General features: G+C 41.9%; 1 protein-coding gene across 2 annotated transcripts in view; it reads right to left on the minus strand.

Moving 5' to 3' along the window:
* Positions 1 to 351: 351 nt before the first annotated feature.
* rasgrf2 (Ras protein specific guanine nucleotide releasing factor 2) overlaps positions 352 to 25091 on the minus strand; it is a 123433-nt gene continuing 98693 nt past the window's right edge. For both annotated transcript variants that reach the window (XM_031893539.1, XM_002942362.5), the window contains exons 19-27: positions 23210 to 23322; positions 22405 to 22465; positions 21770 to 21873; positions 20274 to 20358; positions 19257 to 19454; positions 13180 to 13259; positions 11191 to 11308; positions 2713 to 2781; positions 352 to 1184 (exon numbers count right to left, since the gene is read on the minus strand). In XM_031893539.1, the coding sequence (XP_031749399.1) occupies positions 1092 to 1184; positions 2713 to 2781; positions 11191 to 11308; positions 13180 to 13259; positions 19257 to 19454; positions 20274 to 20358; positions 21770 to 21873; positions 22405 to 22465; positions 23210 to 23322 (921 nt within the window). In that variant the 3' untranslated portion in view covers positions 352 to 1091. The remainder of the gene's footprint in view (positions 1185 to 2712; positions 2782 to 11190; positions 11309 to 13179; positions 13260 to 19256; positions 19455 to 20273; positions 20359 to 21769; positions 21874 to 22404; positions 22466 to 23209; positions 23323 to 25091) is intronic.

Below are 25091 nucleotides of genomic sequence, written 5' to 3' on the forward strand. Positions count from 1 at the left end.
GGTTTACTTCTAGTAGATATACCATGACCTGGATAAATGAAAACCTTCATAGACACAAGTAGATTCCCACTCTACACTGTGGTAGGTCAGAGAAAAGGGGGCGTAATTAATTAATCTTCTGAACAGAAAGGGAGGCTTTGTGGCTTTATGGTACTAATAAAGGCTGAAGCTGCAGTGAGTTGGGGTCTGCTAGGGTCTAAAAGAGAGAAGCTGTAGCAGGGGCTGCAAGAAGTAAAGGAGGCACAGAACTGCTGAATATAAGGTGGAACAGCAAGCTGAAGGTTGATCAAAATTTTCAAAAGACTGGATAATAAAGGCACACACGTAAGACAGAAAACAAGGGTAGCTTACTGTGTAGAACAGAGAAATATCAATGTATTGTGAGATAAGCATGATCCTGATGAAGAAATTACAATAAAAATATCAACGAGACATTTGAAAAAAGGGACATATAAATATGACAAAATCAATTGATTTAGTTCCTCGCCAGCTCCTGCGCGTCACTGCGCTCTGGGACACTGAATTGCATGAATAGCCAAGCACAAGATTCAATTTACATTTCGGTTTAAATGTTCATTAAGTAAATGGTGCAATATGGAAACATTTCTCCATTTCTTCTGGACTTTCCTTGTAGTTTCATGATGGCGGTGCCAGCTTTTCCCTATAACAAGGAAAGCTTTGTGAAATTCAAAAGCACATCACAACCAGCAAGGCTCTGGCCCCAAACATATTCTGGTAGTCGTACAAGGGATATCCATAGTGCTCAGCCAGTGTTGCTTTATCTGCATTCCCTTGCAGAACCTGCTGTAGAAACCATCCTTGGTTAGACCCATATACACATCAAAGTCACATGTTACTTCTATTTAGTAAACCTGTCACGGTGTTGCTACCATGCCATTCTGCCAGTTGTTCCCTATGGTCAGCAAATCAAGGTCCGAAGCCTTTATGCTCACTTTCTAGAGTTCTGATCTTCCTGCCATGATTCAAAATGAAATAAGGTGCCCAGCGGCACTGAAGGTCGCGCTCTACCTCCTCTTGTTCTCGTGCTCTGCGAGGCACGCTGTGCAAACAGACAGGGACCTTAATACTCTTCATGCTGGGAGACGCGGTTCAATTCGCAATGACAATTCATATAGATTATCTTCATCCAGAATGCGAGACTTGTTCAGAAGAAACTGAGTAACCTAGTAAAAACAAAGTCACAGTTGACTATGATTTCCATCAGCCAACATTTCCTTCAGTTCTGGGCTTAGGGATTTCACTGTATGCTTGGGGGCTCATTCACATTGACAACTTCACTCAACTTCACTCAACTAGGGATCTGAGCTGCAGCATGTTCTAGCTTTTGTACTTCCTGACTATTCACTGTATTGCAAGGAATTGCAAAGGAATCACAATAAATTCAAGCAAAATTACAATTACACCTCTGTTTTGTTCTTAAAGCGGACCTGTCACCCTTACCTTAAAAATCGCCTATTGGTAGAATGGACATTCCATTTTTTTTTTTCTTCTTGTTTTAGCGTATTTTCTTAAGATATAGCTTTTCAATTTTAAGTGCTGTCAATCAAATTCAATCAGCTCCGCCTCTATGCCTTAGGCATAGAGGCTTCTTCTTCTAATAGTAAACGTCACTGCTCCTTTCTCCCCCCTAGTTCATTTTGTTAATCTCGCGCAGTTTTCAGTGGAACGCGCACATGTGACTGTGCAGTACACGCGCATATCTCTAATGAGCACGACCTCTGTATCGGGTGCCTATGAACTGTGTACTGCGCATGCGCGAGATTTGAGGGTAGTAGATGGAGGATAAAGATGGCGCCTTCATCGTCGGTACATTGCAAGCAATGGTGGATTTTTCATCAATGGATATAGGTAACAGAGGGGGATTAGAAGTCCTTTTCTAGATGCGGATTACATTAATATGTTTTTTTAAAAACACATGGGAGGTGACAGGTCCGCTTTAAATGCATTTCAGTGAAAATCTTCTCTACAGATACAACCTAAAAAATGACAGCAGGATTCATAAAGCTTAATTACAGAAATAGGGCAGAGTGTTATACAATGTTTTGGGCTTCTGTACCAGCCCAAGGCAACTACAGAATATAAATGTCACAGTATAAGGCTGATTAGTAATTAATCCAGATTCACATTATATGGCAGCTCAGAAACCAGTGCAATTTGCATCAGAATGTAATAATCAGCCCTGTAGCACCAGTTAATATGACAGGCCAGCCTCATTTTCTGCTTTATAATTTGCAACGACCCCTAAGCTCAGCTTCCCAACAGCTGCTCAGAGTGCAATGAGCATGTGCAGGGTCACTTCTAACAAAATCCAAGATGGGGAGTTCCTGTGACAAGTTTAAAGGATCATTACTAATATAGAGATTCTGAACCTTTAGGCTGGTGCTATAAGTTCAGTATATAAAATATGGCATTTCCAGCCATATTCATTTTTAGGGTTTAGTTCTTATTTAAGTACTGTCCAGTGCTATACTTTCATTTTGTATGTTTCTTCTTTTGGCTTCTTCACTTATGACTGAATTATGACACAGCAAGCAATACATGTATTAAACACTGTCTGCGTTGGGGGTGGGGATACTTGGGGAAAGAAGACCTTGGAACTCAGTGAGAGTAAGAAGGAAGGAAGAGGCCATTGACTAATAAAATGTTATTATGCCTCAGGTAAGGTTGCCACAATACTGCTGTCAGAATTACCTTAGGCTGATGCTCTATGCGGTAAGGGGTCTGCTGGAATTGCCGTATTTCTCTAATTATATGCGATATCTGTAAAAAAACAGTGGAAATATTTAGCTTCACTCTATCACTGATATATATTTAAACACAACTTTTCCAAGCATTGCATATTCCATTGCATTGTTTCATGCCACATTTGTCCAGCTACAGTAGGTATCTATTCTTCTGTTATAGTTCTCTATAGATTAACTTTAATTGTACTTGTCTTACATATCCATACCGAACAGTGACAAACGAACGGGTGGCAATACAGGCCTGTGTGCTTAACACTGATACTGCATAGCTAAGTAAGGAAAAATGGGAAAGCAGGTTTGAATGACGAAGAGAGAGAGAAATAGTGCAAAAGAGAAATATGAGGCCCAGATAAGTCTCAGGTGAATTTAGGATCAGGCAGCTATTCCTGTGGTATTTGGCTGTGGTGACTCTGGCTGAGCCTTGATAAAGTGTCACTATATTGTCCAAATTGCATATTTTTAATTGTGGGTTCCTATCGTTCTGTGTGGCCATTCTTTCCACCTATGGTCTTTTTGGAGCATTTCTTATAGGCAGGAGGGAATTGCTGGTTTCCAATTATCTGCTTTAGCTGTTGTGGTGGGACAGCAAAGATGAAACAATAATCTTGCACTCCAGTCAGGCATTTTCCTGTTTTAATTATATAACATCAAAAAGTTTGAGGTATTTATATATTTATAAAATGTACTGTTACCCTGCATTGGAAAAAAAAACTGTATTTGCTTCAGACACACTACTTCAGGTGATATAAATAACAACTTGTGTACTATCTTATACGGGAGATAAACAGGGGTCGCTAATATTTACGGCTACTACAGAATGATAACCCCTCTCATCTAAAAAAGGGAATATTTTGCTTGTAGGTTGAAAAGATACATTAAAGGACATGTAAAGCTTATATTTGCCTACAATGTATATCAGTTGGGTAAGTCTCCCCACCCAATTATATACTGCATACTGTATATCCCCTCCGTTTGCCAGCACCATCACATTTTCCTAAAGCAAATAGCTTTCCCCCGGTGGCCATTTTTCCTCTGATACATAAACAGATACATTTAAATCTGCAAACAGCATACACACACACACACACACACACAGACCCTTCAGCATACATTTCATCAAGAATACAGGCTTACACAGGCACAACTGTCTCTGATAAAAGTTCTGCTTTGTTTGAGCTGAGCTCAGGAGAGGAGCTCAGGAGAAACAAATGGAAGCAGACAGCTAGTGCTGAGTTTCTATGGGAACCAGCAATGCCATCTCTTCACTGGCTGCTAGACTGTAGAGCGTGTTTAGTAATCTGAGTTTAGAATAACTGAGCATGCCCACAAGCCAGAAGTCAAAGCAAATTCCTGAGGGAGGGGGCTACAGGGGAGATGGCAGCAAGAATTCAAAGCAAATTCCTGAGGGAGGGGGCTACAGGGGAGATGGCAGCAAGAATTCAAAGAAAATTCCTGAGGGAGGGGGCAACAGGGGAGATAGCAGCAAGAATTCAAAGCAAATTCCTGAGGGAGGGGGCCGAGTGGGTTACAGGAGGAGAAGGAAATCTAAGTGATTAAGTAGATCTGGCAGCCTTACTATTAACCTCTGGACAACCAGTGTGGCAGGTATTGAAAGATTTCAAAGATGCTGTTCACTGATTAACATTTTGTGTGTGGGGTTTACATGTCCTTTAACATTTAAAGATTTGACAGATCAGATGACCATCATGTAGTCACCATCATGTAGCGTAGTTCCTCCAGTATAAGGGTGGATAGGTTGTTGTTTTCCTAGCTGTTACGCACCACTGGTATAGCAGTTTCTCTGAGAGATTCAAAATGGTTGGTGCATTTGGTGGCTCTGGGCTCCCTGCCACTGTATGGCTATATAGGTTGCCTGTTTGCTTCTTTGTAAAAGTTTATCTGGGTTGTTTCTTTCCTTTTTGTGTAGTGGGTGTGTTTCACAAGTTTAAATATGTATTATTAGTGGGGGGGGCTGGCTATAAGTGGCATTGTTTTATTGGGGTTAGCTTTCTATAATTGTTCTATTTCCTTCATATCTTTGCTTATGTTGGGATTATTGTTGGTCTGATTTCTTTTTATATGCATTTCACATAGTAGGGCAGAATTACAACTTGGTAAGTACATCACATGGGGCTGATTCAGGTTGTGTTCTTGGTGAAGAGACCCTATCCATCCATTCCACTGCTAGTTCTGTCTGTGGTGTATGCAGAATAATCACTCCCATGGAGTCGTGCAGTATAGTTTTATATAGTATAGTATAGTCTTCTACTTGTACCATCTGTACCAGGCTCCATGCTGCTATTGTTGGTTTGTCTCTTGACAATTTTTTAAAGTTTGGAAAGTTTCTGGTAGTTCACTTAGCAAAATTCTTCCACTGTTTGTTTCTAATTAGCTGTGCTTGGCACACTGTTCCTTAACATCTCCCCATGTCTTTCTGATGCAAGATAAATGCAACTTGAAATTAAGTGACAATAGCTCTAGGAGCACTTTAAATAAGTTAAATTCATCCCAAAGAATTACAAAGTATGACTCTGAAATCAGACATATGGGATGCTATTATTATTATTAATTAATAGCTCAATATCATGAGCAACACAAATACTGGATTGGTCCAACATATACCTAGGATTATTTCCCACATGTTAGTCACCATCTGTTAATGTGGTATCTGGCATGAAGAAGCAAAACAACATGGCTGCATGGCCAACATTGCCTCAAATGTTAAGAATTTTGGCATTTTATGCTGGAAAACATTTGTTCATGGAATGTATCTGTTGCCTAAAATAATAAGAAACAAACCATTTAGTGCTCTGTTAAAGAAATAAATATGCAGTTGCACCTGTTACATCCATGAATCTTACTGTTAATGTTCCATAATATGCAATTAGCTCAATATAAAGTGCCATAATGTTTATGTAATGAAAACTCTAACACATATAACAGCTGCCAACAATTCTAAATTTGTGACCCCACCTTAACAAAACTGCAAATGGCACATTGATGACTGACCTGATCGTGGGACTGCTGGCCCATTACTGATTGTTCCCTCTCTTACCCCCACCCTGGTACCTAAGCAACTTAACTGCTATTATGGGTACTTTACAGGGTCTTGGGGAGTGGTGTGAACAGGACTTGGAAAAATGAGCTTTGCAGTCTCCAGGTAATTGTTCTTTTACCTGCTGATCTCTTTGCTTTGTCTTTCCACAGCCTGAGTTCTGGCAATTCTTTCCCCCTCTGATATTGGTGTGCCATAGAATAATAGTGCGCCATGGGATAATGGTGTGCCATAGGATAATAGTGCGCTATGGGATAACATTATGCCATAGGATAATAGTGCGCCATGGGATAATAGTGCACCATAGAATAATAGTGCGCCATGGGATAATGGTGTGCCATAGGATAATACTGCGCTATGGGATAACATTATGCCATAGGATAATAGTGCGTCATGGGATAATAGTGCACCACGGGATAATAGTGCGCCATGGAATAACAGTGCGCCATGGGACAATAGTGTGCAATAGGAAAACAGTGCGCCATGGGATGATAGTGCGCCATGGGGTAAAAGTGCGCTATAGGATAATAATGCGCCATGGGATAATAGTGTGCCATGGGATAATAGCGCGCCATGGGGTAAAAGTGCGATATAGGATAATAATGCGCCATGGGATAATAGTGCGCCATAGGATGATAGCGTGCCATGGGATAACATTGTGCCATAGGACAACAGTGCGCTGTGGGATAATAGTATGCCATAGGATAACATTGTGCCATAGGATAATAATAATAGTGCACCATGGGATAATAGTGTGCCACGGGATAATAGTGCACCACGGGATAATGGTGTGCAATAGGATAATAGTGCGCCATGGGATAACAGTGTGCCATAGGATAATAGTGTGCCATGGGATAATAGTGCGCCATAGGATAATGGTGTGCCATAGGATAATAGTGGGATAATGGTGTGCCATAGAATAATAGTGCGCCATAAGTTAATGGTGGGCCATAGGATAATAGTGTGCCATAGGATAATAGTGCGCCATAGGATAATAGTGCGCTATGGGAAACGATTGTGCCATAGGATAATAGTGCGCCATGGGATAATATTGTGCCATAGGATAATAGTGTGCCATGGGATAATAGTGTGCCATAGGATAATAGTGCGCCGTGGGATAATAGTGCGCCATGGGATAACATTGTGCCATGAGAATTGCGCCATGGGATACTAGTGTGCCAGAGGATATTAGTGTGCCATAGGATAATAGTGCACCATGGGATAATGGTGTGCCAAAGAATAATAGTGCACCATGGGATAATGGTGTGCCATAGGATAATAGTGCGCTATGGGATAACATTATGCCATGGGATAATAGTGCGCCATGGGATAATAGTGCGCCATGGGATAATAGTGTGCCATAGGATAATAGTGTGCCATGGGATAATGGTGTGCCATAGAATAATAGTGCGCCATGGGATAATGGTGTGCCATAGGATAATAGTGCGCTAAGGGATAACATTATGCCATAGGATAATAGTGCGCCATAGAATAAAAGTGTGCCATAAGATAATAGTGCGCTATGGGATAACATTATGCCATAGGATAATAGTGCGTCATGGGATAATGGTGTGCCATAGGATAATAGCACGCCATGGGATAACATTGTGCCATAGGATAATAGTGCACCGTGGGATAATAGTGCGCCATGGGATAATAGTGCGACATGGGATAATAGTGCACCATGGGATAATAGTGCACCATGGGATAATTGTGTGCCTTAGGATAATAGTGCGCCACGGGATAATGGTGTGCCATAGGATAATAGTGGGATAATGGTGTGCCATAGAATAATAGTGCGCCATAAGTTAATGGTGTGCCATAGGATAATAGTGTGCCATAGGATAATAGTGCGCCATAGGATAATAGTGCACTATGGGAAACGATTGTCCCATAGGATAATAGTGCGCCATGGGATAATATTGTGCCATAGGATAATAGTGTGCCATGGGATAATAGTGTGCCATAGGATAATAGTGCGCCGTGGGATAATAGTGCGCCATGGGATAACATTGTGCCATAAGAGAATTGCGCCATGGGATACTGGTGTGCCAGGGGATATTAGTGTGCCATAGGATAATAGTGCACCATGGGATAATGGTGTGCCAAAGAATAATAGTGCACCATGGGATAATGGTGTGCCATAGGATAATAGTGCGCTATGGGATAACATTATGTCATGGGATAATAGTGCGCCATGGGATAATAGTGTGCCATGGAATAATGGTGTGCCATAGAATAATAGTGCGCCATGGGATAATGGTGTGCCATAGGATAATAGTGCGCTAAGGGATAACATTATGCCATAGGATAATAGTGCGCCATAGAATAAAAGTGCGCCATAAGATAATAGTGCGCTATGGGATAACATTATGCCATAGGATAATAGTGCGTCATGGGATAATGGTGTGCCATAGGATAATAGCACGCCATGGGATAACATTGTGCCATAGGATAATAGTGCACCGTGGGATAATAGTGCGCCATGGGATAATAGTGCGACATGGGATAATAGTGCACCATGGGGTAATAGTGCACCATGGAATAATAGTGCACCATGGGATAATTGTGTGCCTTAGGATAATAGTGCGCCACGGGATAATGGTGTGCCATAGGATAATAGTGCGCCACAGGATAATGGTGTGCCATAGCATAATAATGCGTCACGGGATAATGGTGTGCCATAGGATAATAGTGCGCCACAGGATAATGGTGTGCCATAGGATAATAGTGCGTCATGGGATAATGGTGTGCCATAGGATAATAGTGCGCCACAGGATAATAATGTGCCATAGAATAATAGTGCGCCATGGGATAATAGTGTGCCATGGGATAAGATTGTGCCATAGGATAATAGTGTACCATGGGATAATAGTGCAACAAGAGATAATAGTGCAACAAGGGATAATAGTGCACCATGGGATAATAGTGTGCCATAGGATAATGGTGCGCCATGGGATAATAGTGCACCACGGGATAATGGTGTGCCATGGGAAAATAGTGCGCCATGGGATAATAGTGTGCCATAGGATAATAGTGCACCACGGGATAATAGTGCGCCATGGAATAACAGTGCGCCATGGGACAATAGTGTGCAATAGGAAAATAGTGCGCCATGGGATGATAGTGCACCATGGGATAATAGTGTGCCATGGGATATTGGTGTGCCATAGGATAATAGTGTGCCATGGGATATTGGTGTGCCATAGAATAATAGTGCGCCATGGGATAATGGTGTGCCATAGGATAATAGTGCGCTATGGGATATTGGTGTGCCATAGAATAATAGTGCGCCATAGGATAATGGTGTGCCATAGGATAATAGTGGGATAATGGTGTGCCATAGAATAATAGTGCGCCATAAATTAATGGTGTGCCATAGGATAATAGTGTGCCATAGGATAATAGTGCGCCATAGGATAATAGTGCGCTATGGGAAACGATTGTGCCATAGGATAATAGTGCGCCATGGGATAATATTGTGCCATAGAATAATAGTGCGCCATAGGATAATAGTGCGCTAAGGGATAACATTATGCCATAGGATAATAGTGCGCCATAGAATAAAAGTGCGCCATAGGATAATAGTGCGCTATGGGATAACATTATGCCATAGGATAATAGTGCATCATGGGATAATGGTGTGCAATAGGATAATAACACACCATGGGATAATGGTGTGCCAAAGAATAATAGTGCACCATGGGATAATGGTGTGCCATAGGATAATAGTGCGCTATGGGATAACATTATGCCATGGGATAATAGTGCGCCATGGGATAATAGTGCGCCATGGGATAATAGTGTGCCATGGGATAATGGTGTGCCATAGAATAATAGTGCGCCATGGGATAATGGTGTGCCATAGGATAATAGTGCGCTAAGGGATAACATTATGCCATAGGATAATAGTGCGCCATAGAATAAAAGTGCGCCATAGGATAATAGTGCGCTATGGGATAACATTATGCCATAGGATAATAGTGCGTCATGGGATAATGGTGTGCAATAGGATAATAACACGCCATGGGATAACATTGTGCCATAGGATAATAGTGCACCGTGGGATAATAGTGCGCCATGGGATAATAGTGCACCATGGGATAATAGTGCACCATGGGATAATTGTGTGCCTTAGGATAATAGTGCGCCATGGGATAATGGTGTGTCATAGGATAATAGTGCGCTATGGGATAACTTTATGCCATGGGATAACAGTGCGCCATGGGATAATAGTGCGCCATGGGATATTGGTGTGCCATAGGATAATAGTGTGCCATAGGATAATAGTGTGCCATGGGATATTGGTGTGCCATAGAATAATAGTGCGCTATGGGATAACATTATGCCATAGGATAATAGTGCGCCATGGGATAATAGTGCACCATGGGATAATAGTGCACCATAGAATAATAGTGCGCCATGGGATAATGGTGTGCCATAGGATAATACTGCGCTATGGGATAACATTATGCCATAGGATAATAGTGCACCATGGGATAATAGTGCACCATGGGATAATAGTGTGCCATAGGATAATCGTGCACCATGGGATAATAGTGCACCATGGGATAATAGTGCGCCATGAGATAATAGTGTGCCATAGGATAATAGTGTGCCATGGGATAATGGTGTGCCATAGAATAATAGTGTGCCATGGGATAATAGTGCACCATGGGATAATAGTGTGCCATTGGATAATAGTGTGCCATGGGATAATGGTGTGCTATAGAATAATGTATGGGATAAAAGTGTGCCATAGGATAATAGTGCACCATGGGATAATGGTGTGCCATAGAATAATAGTGCGCCATGGGATAATGGTGTGCCATAAGATAATAGTGCGCTATGGGATAATAGTGCGCCATGGGATAATAGTATGCCATGGGATAATAGTGTGCCATGGGATAATGGTGTGCCGTAGAATAATAGTACCCCATGGGATAATGGTGTGCCATAGGATAATAGTGCGCTATGGGATAATGGTGTGCCATAGGATTATAGTGCTCTATGGGATAACATTATGCCATAGGATAATAGTGCATCATGGGATAACATTGTGCCATAGGATAATAGTGCGCCGTGGGATAATAGTGTGCCATGGGATAATAGTGCACCATGGGATAATAGTGTGCCATAGGATAATAGTGCACCATGGGATAATAGTGCATCACAGGATAACCATGGAATAGCAATGCATCATAGGATAACAGTGTACTGTGTGTACACATACCTCCCTAAATTTGAATTTCCGAAAATGGGACCATTAAGAAGTATGAATGTATTTCTCCCCAAAAGCAATAGATTATTTACTTTGCAGTAAGTTTGTTAGCAGGAAATGTAAAAAAAAAAAAGAAAAATTATATTTACCATTCGCATTTTAGAAAAATTTACAAGCCCCTCCTCAGTGAAGTTTGGGGTACCCTCTTCTATAAATGCAAGGTCGGTCAAATACATTCCAAGGTAGGGCACTGAAGGGGGGTTACAGCTGCAGAACATAAAAGACAAAAAACAGAAGGCCATTTGTAATATGCACCTTAGAATTTGCCACACTGATTTGCCCTAGCCACAATGTAAACAATCTTTTCAATAGTTTTTTATTTTAAATTTGGCAGACTCATTGAAATAATGAATGAAATGCAATTTTGCTGCATTTAAGTTTTTTACATGTTTTTAATTAATCAAGTTTTTAAAGAAATGAGTGCATTTTTACATTTTGATAAATTTGCCTCCCCATGATGGATTCACACACATTTCTTTTTATTTAGCAGCTGCTGTTTATATTAAAGCTGTAGTACCATTTGTCTGCTTAAATACAAAATATTGTGTTTCTATCCAATGATGATTTACATTATTATTTTGTTATTGATATAAAGTGGCCAGAAAAGCTAAAATGCTCAAACACAGATATAAGCTGTGTTTCTCCAGACACAAATGTAATTACAGGGGTGCATAGGTCACACCTGCAACAGGGCACCAAAAAGGTTTTTTACTAGGACCAAATTTAGGCCACTAAATCAAACCGTTATGCTCCCTTATGCTGGCCACACATGGGGGCCGATTCACTAAAGGTCGATAACGCTTATCGCATGCTTTTTTGCGTTAAAAAGCACGCGATAAATAAGTACCGATGATCGAAAATCATTTTGCATGCGTTAAGACGCATATCGCATGTGGAAAAAAACTCATAATCGGAAAGCGTTATTTCTAACGCATTGCGTGCATGATTCACAAACACATATGAAGCGTTAAATGCGCTAAATATCGCATTAGTCTGTGCGAATATTAACACCTACTTGGGGCAACACAAGCTTTTGGCAACACAACATGGACTTTGCAGTGGGATTTTTTCAAGTCTGTGTTGGCCCTAAAGTGATGCAGCCTCCAGTTTGCAGGGAAATGGTCATTTTCAGAACAGTAGTTTTCAGAAAGTAACTGCTACGTGCGTAATAGCTTGCGCTAATATGGCGTGTATGGCTAATATGGCGTTTAAATATTGTGTAGAATCAGTCATCGCGATTTAAATAACGCAAAGAACATCGCTTCTTAATTATGACACATGTCCTTTTAGTGAATCGAGCGTTAAGTCGCAAAAAATAAGAAGCGATAACATTTTTAACGCATGCTATAAATAGCGCTCGTTTTATTGACCTTTAGTGAATCGGCCCCATGGGCTACATTGGAGGATATCCAATGGATCTGTCTGCAGGACTTTCAGCAGCATATTTGTGCAATTGTTCCCACACATGGAGGATGACCAAAAAAGAAATGATTGAATGGAATGGCTGCATGGTTGGATCACTTTTTTCAATTTTGGGTTGTGAGGGCCCATGCAGTTCCCAGCTAATGACCCTCTTCGTGTGCCGAGCTAAATCATCAGTTGACTGGGGCCACACCCATGGAAAACTGAAAATTACAGAACTGATAGAAAAAGGTAAAAATATATAGCAAAACAGAAGAGAGGATGAATAAACAGGCTTTAGCTAAGGCTATGGCCACACAGGGCTAATTCTCAGCTTGGGGCTAAACGCAGGCTGAAAATTAGCTGCTATGCTCCAACCAGCCTTTCCATGTGCCTTCACCCGGGGCCAATGTGTTGTGTCGGGTAAGGCACGCGTAGTGGATTTAGGCAGTGAAATGCATACTTGCATGTTTCAGCACCAAAATCTACTCCATGTTCCTGCACCCAGGCTGACGCAGTGGCTCCAGGTTCAGGCACATCAGAAAATTGATCAGAGCGTAGGGGCTGATTCTCACCCTTCATTTATCTGCAGCCTGAGTATCAGCCCAGTGTAGTCATAGCCTGGAGTTCCACGCTATTGCCTTTACAAATATTCGCTATTTCTTATATATACATACTTTTTGAGGGTTTCTCTAAGATTTTTAAATCTTCCTTCAGATGATACAGTCTTTTGAAGCTTATCCATTAGAGCCTTTGTCTAAAAATGTAAAAAAAAACACCAAACCATAAGCCATATGCTTAATAATAAAAAGTTCCTAGCTAGATATAGTGACAGAAATAGTAAATGCACTGTGCTCAGAAAAGAAAAACCAGTAGGTATTGTGAAGCGGTAACAGGTAAACAGGTGGAAGGGAGATATATTTCCCCTAGGTTCATCTCCTACTCCCTCATGTATAGTGGTGCTGAGTGGGTTAATTCCCTAAAGGAATCACACCTGGGGAATAATTAGCAGGCTAGATATGCCTGCAGTCAGAGAGTGAAGGGGCTGGGGCTGAGACTAAGGACTGAACTTAGTGTGTGAGGGTCTGTGCCTGCCTGAAGCAGCTTGGAGCATTGTCTCCCAACCAAAAGGACTCTCTCAAGGTACTGTCACTCTGGGGAGTTGTGTTTTGTTATAGCCGGTGATCCCAGTAGGGGACCGGTAATAGAGAGGGAAGCACCCTATGTATTAGTTAGAGCCCAAGTGTGGCAAGGGTTTTGTTTACTTTTGTTTTACTTATGCTCCTGCTTGATACCAGAGTCAGTCATGGTGCTTAATAAAAGGGACTTTATTCACCTAACGGACTGTCTGCTTGTCTGATCTCGCTTACATATGGTGGAGGATGCGGGCAAAGGCTATTTTGTCTTGAACATAGTGAAGGCAAAAATTTAAAGAGACAGACACTCTTAAAGGTGAAGTTTTTTTTCTATCTCCAAAAATGGAGGATTTATTAAAGGTGATGCTGCAAACCCAGCAGCAAGATAATGCAAACCAACAGGAGACGTTGAAGGTCCAGCAGCAGAGTAATGCTAATCAGCAACAAACTAATCAGCTGTTAATTGCACAAATTAATGCACAGGCGGAAGCCAGTAAAGTTACTTTAGAACAACAGCAGCAAGTGAACTTGCATTTACAGCAGTGCATCCAAGCACTGGCTGAGAGGTTAAAGGGTAGTACCGCCCTGGTGCAAGCACCAATAAATATCCGCAAAGCAGTGCAAAGGTCTCTGCAAAAGATGACGCCAGCAGATGATTTGGAGGCCTACCTGGCTGTGTTTGAGAGAGTTGCAGCATGGGAAAAGTTACCGCCAGAGGAATGGGCAGAGGTGGTAGCCCCTTACTTGACAGGCGAACCCCAAAAGCTCTACCCTGGGATCTCCAGCGGTGGGTTGGCCAGGCAGACCCCCAAGATATGACCCAGATGGTGGATCTCGTGGAGCGGTTTGTGGCTACGGAGGGTTACCTCGGAGAAGGAGTTTCCCCACAGCGCCCTGGAAAGGCTCAGAGACTGCAGGAGAATCCTGGTAAGACTGTTCCATTTCTTAAAGGGGTGGTTTCCCAAAGTAACAGGGACAGAAACTCCGGTATGGCCACTGGACTTAATTCAGGCGCCAAGCCTAGAGTGGTGCCCAGTCAGCGGCAAGAGGCCTCTAATAGAGAGAGAAGGGGGGTACAATGCTTCCTATGTTGGGAGTTTGGTCATTTTGCAGCTAATTGCCCCCTAACAACAGAGCCTATGGATTGTAGCTGGGGAAGACGGAAGTCCCTGTATGCACACCCTGCATGCCTTGCTTCCCAACAGGAAGAGACTGGTAAACAATTTTGCCTGGTAGGCATAAAAGGACAGCAGGTATCGGCTCTACTGGACTCAGGGAGTTTGGTAACATTAGTTCGTGCCAGTTTGGTGGACACAACTGACTCTCTGAACTCTCAGGTTGGGGTTATGTGCATACACGGGGATACAAAGGAATACCCAACTGCTGTGGTTATGATTGAAACCCCATGTGGAAATGTTAAGTATCAGGTTGGGGTGGTTAAAAACCTAATGCATTCTGTGATACTGGGAAGAGATTTTCAGTTGTTTTGGCAGCTGTGGGGTGGAGGGAGTAACTATGGAAAAGGGTCCCCAAGGGAGGCAGGGAAGCCTGACTTGTCCCCAGAACCCTTTACATCCGGTGATAGTGCTGGAGAGGTTGGGGTAACCCCTGATATTTCCTCACCCCTAGAAGTGTTTGCTGGCCTGGAAGAGGAAGTACAGGAGGGTGACGTGGTACCTGACTTAGAGGTGTCCCGAGACAATTTTGGTACTGCCCAAATGAGGGACCCAACTCTGTGCAAAGCCCGAGAGGGTGTAAAAGAAATAAATGGGGAACCCCAGTTTCCTGGGGCAGAAACAGTGTTCCCACGCATGGTCCTGAACCAGGATCTGTTATATCAAGTGAGCAAGATAAGGGGTGAAATTATAGAGCAACTGGTGGTGCCTCAGCAATATCGGAGGGTGGTGTTAGATACGGCACACCGACATGTGCTTGGGGGACACCTGGGAGTTGATAAAACTGCAGACAGAGTCCTCCAGAGGTTCTTTTGGCCTGGGGTAGCGGGGGATGTTAAGCGATACTGTAACTCCTGCCCTGACTGTCAGATAAATGCACCCAAGCCTCATTACAGAGGTCCGTTGGTTCCCCTTCCAATCATTGAGGTCCCCTTTCAGAGGGTTGCCATGGATTTGGTAGGTCCCCTGCCAAAATCCGCTAGAGGGCACCAACACATACTGGTTATTCTGGATTACGCCACCCGATATCCTGAAGCAGTCCCCCTGAGAAATACTTTGTCAAAATGTATTGCCAAGGAGTTGGTTCCTTTGTTTTCCCGGGTGGGGATACCAAAAGAGATCCTGACAGATCAGGGTACCTCATTTATGTCCAAGGTAACCAAAGAGTTGTGCCGCCTCCTAGGTATTAAACACTTACGCACGTCTGTTTACCACCCTCAAACTGATGGGCTAGTTGAGTGGTTTAATAAAACCCTGAAGGCCATGCTGAAAAAGGCTGTAGACAAAGACGGGAAAAACTGGGACTGTCTGTTACCATTTCTGTTGTTCTCCATCAGGGAGGTGCCTCAAGCCTCAACTGGGTTCTCACCCTTTGAGCTACTGTATGGTAGACACCCAAGGGGGCTGCTAGACATAGCCAAGGAAACTTGGGAACAGGAGGCTACCCCCTATAAGACTGTGGTAGAACACATCGCGCAAATGCAGGAGCGTATTGCAGCTGTGTTACCCATAGTAAGGGAACACATGGCACACGCTCAGGAGGCCCAAAGCAGGGTTTACAACAGGTCTGCGACAGTAAGGACCTTTAATCCTGGGGACAGAGTGTTGGTCCTTGTTCCCACAGTTGAGAGTAAGTTCCTGGCCAAATGGCAGGGGCCATATGAAATAGTTAAAAAGGTGGGTGAGGTGAACTATAAAGTAAGACAACCTGATAAGAGGAAACAAATTCAACTTTATCATGTGAATTTGTTAAAGCCATGGAGGCAGCAAGAGGTCCTTGCATCAGAGCCAGTACCTTTGCCTCATGGAGATAATCTGATTCCTGAAGTAAAAATCGCAGAAACCCTGTCAGTTTCACAAAAACAGGAAGTAAAAGAGTTTTTGATCCAAAGGTTAATGGATCGGGTCCTTAAGCCACATAGACCCTACGCCTCAGCCCATTTAGATGACGTAGTCATCTTTAGCACCGATTGGGAGTCTCACTTAGCAAAAGTGCAGGTGGTGCTAGACTCAATACGAGAAGCTGGACTTACTGCCAACCCTAAAAAGTGTGCAATAGGGATGGAAGAGGCCAAATACCTAGGCTATGTGATTGGAAGAGGGGTAGTACAGCCTCAAATAAATAAGGTAGAGGCAATACAAAAGTGGCCCCAACCAGTGACAAAGAAGCAAGTTTGTGCCTTCCTGGGGATAGTAGGCTACTATCGCAGATTTGTGCCTAACTTTGCTTCCATTGCAGCTCCTCTAACAGACCTTACAAAAGGGAACAACTCAGTGATGATCAAGTGGTCTGCAGAGGCTGAGAAAGCTTTTATAGAGCTTAAAATTCCTTGTGTAGACAGCCGGTACTGGCTGTCTACACTGGGCTGGGCTGAGACTAAGGACTGAACTTGGTGTGTGAGGGTCTGTGCCTGCCTGAAGCAGCTTGGAGCATTGTCTCCCAACCAAAAGGACTCTCTCAAGGTACTGTCACTCTGGGGAGTTGTGTTTTGTTATAGCCGGTGATCCCAGTAGGGGACCAGTAATAGAGAGGGAAGCACCCTATGTATTAGTTAGAGCCCAAGTGTGGCAAGGGTTTTGTTTACTTTTGTTTTACTTATGCTCCTGCTTGATACCAGAGTCAGTCATGGTACTTAATAAAAGTGACTTTATTCACCTTACGGACTGTCTGCTTGTCTGATCTAGCTTACAGTATTTTAAAGGAAGGGATGAAAAAGAGGAAGAGTATAAAGAAGGAACAGAGAAGAGATTGGGTGGTGTAGCTGACTCTTAAGGTGGCCATACACGGGCCGATTGTAGCTGCCGATATCGGTCCCTTGGACCGATTCGGCAGGTTATCGGCCAGTGTAGGGGCAGGAACGAGGGGCATGCCCGATTAATATCCCTTGGACCGATTTGGCAGCTTATCGGCTCGTGTAGGGGCAGGAACGAGGGGCATGCCCGATCGATATCAGGTCTGAAATTGGCCAGATATCGATCGGGCAGGTTAAAAGATTTAGTCAGATCGGGGACTGCATCGGCTCGTTGATGTGGTCCCCGAACCCACTTCCCCATTGCCACCAATATAATTTGATCGTTTGGCCTACATTTTCGAATTAGCCTACATTTTCCCCGATATCGCCCACCTGTAGGTGGGGATATTGGGAGAAGATCCGCTCGCTTGGGGACCTCACCAAGCGATCTTCATGTATATGGCCACCTTTAGAACACAATAGTGGTGTAGGGTGCAAAGGGTTCGGAGAGGAAAAAGTTGACAATAAACATGTTTGGTGTGCCCAATTTTAAAACCCACCCACCCCAAGTCTATAAAATAATGTACCCAGGTTGGGGTTCTTTAAATTGGAGGAATGAGTTAGCAGGACAAATGTTTACATGTTCCAAACTGGTGTGCCGGTATGGGAACAGTGAAAGCCTAAATGCAGGCTGAGTGAGCCCAGATTTAATCTCTATGTATAACTTGTACCAATTCAGAGTCTTACATATATCTGTATCTACCTCTGCGTTTTGTAAAAGAGCTGTTCCAAATGTGGTTTTATAAGCTATTCCCAATGTAATAACTCATTTAATCATAGCTCCAAACATTTGAAAAATGTAAAGAGGGACAAAAAAAATGCTGTGTGTAGTGTGGCAAATAAACCACTTCCATTTTACAAAATGTGGCAGGTTAAGTAAAGTTTGAACACATTTCTGGGGGTTTTGGGGTCTTGTTTTATATGTTTTTACAGTTTTGCTTATGGAGGTAATTGCCCTTTATGCTGCAAGTTTCCCCGAAGAGACCTGTTTATCTTATTAGTTACATTTGTTTCTAAGTGCAGGTGTTGAGTATTCTGGGCTCTGCCAAAAGCTACTTATCTAATTAAGTTTTTTGGCGTTCAGTGCAGGAGATCAAAGGGAAAGCTGTGGGCTGTGGGCTGAGCTGTTTAAATTGGGACTGTCCCTCAAAAATTAGGACAGTTGGGAGGTATGGTTCAATAATTTCATACTTTTACTATTTTATGTTTAGAACCCTTATTTACAGATGCATTGCAATTTGCAACAGTGCAACATTTGTACTCAAATCTCCGTGTTTTTTTTTCATTTTCAGTGCAACATTTTCAAAAAATTCTAGCATAACGTGCACCACGTATATAGCTGAAAATTACTGTATCTCTTGGTAAATTGCATGCACATGCCTTTTAAAATAGTCAATATGTACTCAGTTTACCATACAGCCGACCCTGTGACTGCAGGGGATCTTAGGGACAGGGGGACTAGAGAATCATAGAACATGCTGGATTGTTCCCCCTCTCCAGCCCCTTCAACCTATTTAAATTTCCCACTGACACAAACAAATGGGTGGTGAGCATGCTGGGAAAGAGAAGGAGGGGGCTGTCAGTTTAGTTTTGCCATTGCTCATAAATGCGACTTAGAGTCTATAGCATCCCCTGTTGTGTCAGTACTCACCTGTTTAGAAACTTTAGCCCAAGTTTTCTTGAGTCTGTAGACAGCACTTCTGTTCAAGGCGGATGTGATCTCCAGCACTCCATTGTAATTGTGCATACATCGGCATATATCCGCTACCACTACCCACTTCTCAATTGAGCTTGCTCTGGATGGGACATCAGGGTGTTTCATGATCTCCGAGGCAACAAGGTTACTCATCTGATAGATATAAAGCCCAACAATGCAATGTGATTCATTCAGATCAGCTCTAACATTGCACAGGTATACACTGTATTTCTGCACATTATTCACTGACAAAAGAGAAGGAATAAATTGTGGATGATAAAAATACTATTGCAAAGTTTCCAAAACACAGAATAAAAATATGCTTCAACTAAACCCTTACCCCCTCCCAGGCCCACATTACTTGCAGGTGTCAACATCAGTGTCGGACTGGGATGCCAGCGGCCCACCAGAAAACCTTAGACTGTGGGCCCAGTTTCCAAACAATTTTTCCTTCTCTCTTCCTTTGCATTACTTATTCTCTTAATCACTTCCCCTTACATATTATTATTTATTCTTTCTTCTATTTATTTTCTTTGTTCTCATATAGAAATTAGGAATGGCTATGGTAAAGGCATACAAGGAAAATGGCTGTGTGAGCAGGAGGGCCCACTGACACCTAGGTTTTCTGGTGGGCCAGTCCGACACTGGTCAACATTGTCACTGCCATGGCTACTGCAGCTCTGACACAGGACTTAGGGGCAGGTTATATGTCCCAATAGGTAGGGGATGCTGTTTACAACAGTGCTACAGTCTATCAGATCTCTGAATGGTCCCCATGCTCTACATCACTGCTTTAAATGTCTGGAAAACATCCAAAAATCCGTACTGATTTAACCATGTTGAATTGTTTATTATATGCATTTATCAGTTGGGATAATCTGACATTTGGATGTTTTTCCAAACTATTTCAACAAAACAGCATCTTACAGGCTTCAGCATCATATTAACACTTGTAGTGGGACCGATACTTACATCATTAAAATGTTGACTAGTTTTCATTATATATGGCGTCCTCTCAGATTTGTCTGGTTTCATCCAACCTTGACCAAGAAACTCTCTGGGAAATATCAAGGTTTGTATTTATTATAACATTACATACAAGCGTAAATGATCAAATAACTGATCAAAATAGCTGAAAGTGCTGGTTTAATGGGAAGATCATCAACCAACTCTGCTGTAAGTATGCTCATTAGGGCCTATATTTCTAATATCCTGCTAGGTGAGGATATGTGCTTCTCCTATAAGATGGGACTTATGAATTTAAAGCATTTGTGTGCCATGAATTATCTTCTGTCTCTCCTTTCCTTGTATCCACTGGGCTCCCTGGTCTGACCGCATTCTACTGGACACATTCACACAACAATGTATATCTGTATTTATTCTGTAATGCTTTCAGTTGTGCAGCACTTCCTGTTTTGTGATTTTATTTGTACATTATAGTGGTGTGTAACTACTAATTGCACTGTCCGCATTTATATTGCCAAATAGGGAGGTTTTTCTTGTTGCAGCTGAGCAGCATTGCACAGCTGAAGCATTTACAAGAAATGTTGTCCTTATGCCTTAGGAACATGCTATATCTAATTAAATAAAAATGACATTATGCAGACCAGACACACATAACCTCCAAGCAGCCCTTTATTAAACCTGCCATTACTACACCACACACCCCATTGCCCATAATATTTACAAATAATCATTAGCAGGCTGCAACAGTATCAATAATGAAATAAAAAAAAATCCAGGCACATTAAGTGATTTATTAATGGACCCCCCTTTAATCCTGTATATGGTATATTAAAGGATATTTAAAACTAAAGAAATAAATGAACTCCAAGTGATCATGGTGCTCTTATAAGCACTATTGCAATTTACATGACTTTTTATCATGTTTCAAAGTGAGTAAGCTAATGAACAGTTAATATAATAGACTTTGCAACAACAGCGCCACCTGCTGGTCAGTTTTCGAGACAGTTGTCAAGACATGTTTAGAAAGAAGACAGGGAACTGTTCTGATGTTGCTTTCCTCAGAAAAGAGATCAAAAATCCCTTTCTTATGCCTTTCCTGTGCAGAGCAAAATCAGAACAGTTCTCTGTTTCATTCTGAATGTGTCTATAGACTGTGGATGATAAACTGATTGCAACAAATATTTTGAGGATGGTTTGGTCTCTATGACATGCCGATGGGGTAGTGTAACTGTCTCGTAGTAATACAGGTCCATTTGAATGCTGTGTGTAACTATGATCTGAGTGCTCTATGGATCTCTGAGTCTGGGTATAATGATAATTACTGATCATCCTTGTGAAGCAATGTATAGATACAGGAGCACAATCCCTTTGTTGCTAATGAATAATAAATACACAGGTAAATGGCTATGATGGATTCATAATCACTGCTACAGTTTTCTTTAATTTATTTTATAAGACAACATTTGTACATTAAGAAAACAATTCCTCTCGGAAGTACTCACTGGTATGGTATGCTTCTAAACACTATGTGATCTAAGAGGGTTATCTGCTCTGCCAGTTCCATAGCAGATAGGGTTTCCAGGCACTCTGAGCTGGGACTCTCTGACTGCAAAATAAAGACCAAATGACTGAGTAATAATGCAATGTCTGCAAAGTGACGGACAGAGCTGAACTAATCTCTGCTGACAATTGGAAAATTATCACAGCATAATTACAATGAATATTTTTTAATGATAGATTAGATATGAAATTGAAATAGTTTGTCAGAGTATATTGCAATTCTTCCAGATAAAAATAGGGCAGGATGGAAAATCCCTTGGGCAAGACCCTCACTGGGTCATGGATATTGTACTCTTGTAATTGGTCTCCATGGGCCCTACATGTGATTTGATCCTTGACCCGGAGACTGATCCATGTATGTGGATAGAGTTACACTAGCAAATATAAACTGAATTCAAAAATTACTACAGCAAACTGTAAACTGCAGCCAAAAGTCAGGAAGAGGAGGAAGAAAATGAAGACAGGGGAGAATGCAAGGTGGCATTAAGGCATCTTAAGATGAAAGGTCCTGGGAAATGACATAACATTGGATGACAAGATGGGAAAGCAAAATATAAACAAATTACTATATACTTACCATGTTTATAATGTCCTCCAAGACTAGGTGGCAGTCATCTTGTTCCTCCTGAGATAGGGCACTAAAGGTAAAAGGTTCTCTTGTATGTTATTTAGTGACAGTGATTAAAAAGGGTTCATTTACTAAATCCAAAATAACAAAAGTGGTATAAAGGTGATACCTTTATTGGCTAACTAAGATAACAAGTTTTCAGAACATTTTAGTTCCTTTTTCAAGCTGTAAACATTTTTTACTAAATCCACAAACCAAATCTTAACCCAGCCCTGCCAACAGCATTTCCCTTCCCCAATGTTGTTTCCAATATTCCAAGTTTTTTGGGAGTGATATAAATTGTGCACTAGTACAGAGTAGGGATGTGCTGGATCCATAATTGTTGACTTTAACCCTATACATAGTTTACATATCCTTATTTAACAAAAATGAAATTAAAACATTGCATTATCTGTGATCAAATTTTGTCCCCCCCGGGTGCAAAAATCTACTTGCCCCCATCAGACCCAGGGATAAACCATAAGTCCACATTGCTGGTCAACCAGTGTCTGTGCCTTGATGACCCCTATGAGTAAAATATAATCATACAAGAGAATGGGAAAGCAAGTAGTAGAATTCATGAGTGATGTTGAAACACAAAAAGTAAGACATTTAAATATGCCCACTGCCTATCATCAAATATTCTCACAGAAAAGGAAAATCACTGGATTTGATTCTTTCCGTGTCACAGAGACCATAAAGCCGCATCCTGTCATTAAGGCCTGTGTGCCAGTGGGATTTCTCAGGGATAAGCTGAAGGAAAGCCTCTTTTTACCTTAATATGTTAGTAGCTGCTTTTCTCTCTTGGGGTAGCAGGTCAGGGTCACGAAGAACGTCTTCCAGCAAATTGACAACATTCATTTTTATTTCATGGTTTAACTCAAAATCCTATTAAGAAAAAGCAACAAGCATTAGAAAAACAATAACCAAGCACTGGGAATTCCCTTTAGAGATCACAACATGAAAAGCAATTCTGTTGTTACAGCAATAGCTCAGGAGTGGAATGAATGGAATCTTACATTTGGAACTAAATAACAGTCTTTGTCCAATCTGGGGCAAACCCACACTTACAGTAGCTGTGATAGAAAAAGAAAAGATTTTTGTTTCCTAACAAAATTGCATCTAAGAACAGAAGATCCCACGTTCCTTGTATAGACTATGTAACTGTATGTGCTGTATGTAAACCAGAAAATGACGGTAATTAGTTATGCATACCGTTACCAAACAATGAGCCTTTTTATAATTCAACATAATGAACTACAGAGGTTTAGCTACACTGTGTCTAATATATACATTGTAAAAGCATCACAAATCCTAGCAACTAGGCAGATGAAATACTGGAAGATACATAGGTGAGAACCTGAATAGACAGATAAGGAGATAGGCAGCAAACTGGAAAATGAGGTTCAATGTGGATAAGTGCAAAGTTATGCACTTTGGTAGAAATAATATAAACACAAACTATCTACTGAATGGTAGTGTGTTGGGGGTATCCTTAATGGAGAAGGATCTAGGGGTTTTTGTAGATAACAAGTTGTCTAATTCCAGGCAGTGTCATGCTGTGGCTACTAAAGCAAATAAAGTGCTGTCTTGTATAAAAAAGGGCATTGACTCAAGGGATGAGAACATAATTTTGCCTCTTTATAGGTCCCTGGTAAGGCCTCACCTTGAGTATGCAGTGCAGTTTTGGGCTCCAGTCCTTAAAGGAGAAGGAAAGGCAAAGTCACTTGGGGGTGCCAAAATGTTAGGCACCCCCAAGTGACTTAAATCGCCTACCTTTTACCCCGGGCTGGTGCCCCTGTTAGGAGAGAACAGCACCAGCCCGGGGTAGCAGCAGCGCTTCCTCCTTCCTGTATCGCTCGAGCGCATGCGCAGTAGAGTGAAAAAGCTGAGCTTTACCAGAGAAGTCGGCTTTTCACTCTACTGCGCAAGCGATACAGGAAGGAGGAAGCGCATCGCTGCAGGTACCCCGGGGCTGGTGCTGTTCTCTCCTAACAGGGGCACCAGCCCGGGGTACCCCCAAGTGACTTAGCCTTTCCTTGTCCTTTAAGAAGGATATTAATGAGCTGGAGAGAGTGCAGAGACTGCAACTAAACTGGTTAAGGGGATGGAAGATTTAAGCTATGAGGTTAGACTGTCAGGGTTGGGGTTGTTTTCTCTGGAAAAAAGGCACTTGCGAGGGGACATGATTACTCTGTACAAGTACATTAGAGGGGATTATAGGCAGATAGAGAGTGTTGTGTTTTCCCATAAAAGCGATCAGCGCACAAGAGGCCCCCCCTTTAGATTAGAGGAACGGAGCTTCCATTTGAAGCAGAGTAGGTGGTTTTTCACAGTGAGGACAGAGATTTTGACTACTGGGGTCAGTGACCCCCATGTGAAAGATGCAGAAGAGGAAGGAAAATAATTCAAAAATTAAAGAAAATAAATAATGATGAAATGTGATAGGGTGTTCTATAACATATTAAAAGTAAACTAATGGTGCAACTAACAACCCCATTAAATAACAAAAAGTGCACCTAATAATACATTTATATAAAATAGATATTTCTCAGGAATTTACACTAGATGGCACCAGCAAATCCATGCCCTTTGACTAATACACTTATATTAAAAAAAAGCTGTTTTTAGTAAGTACATTACTACAGCTATTTTTC

This window comes from Xenopus tropicalis, chromosome 1, assembly GCF_000004195.4.
Source record: "Xenopus tropicalis strain Nigerian chromosome 1, UCB_Xtro_10.0, whole genome shotgun sequence".
In the NCBI taxonomy this organism is placed as follows: domain Eukaryota; kingdom Metazoa; phylum Chordata; class Amphibia; order Anura; family Pipidae; genus Xenopus; species Xenopus tropicalis.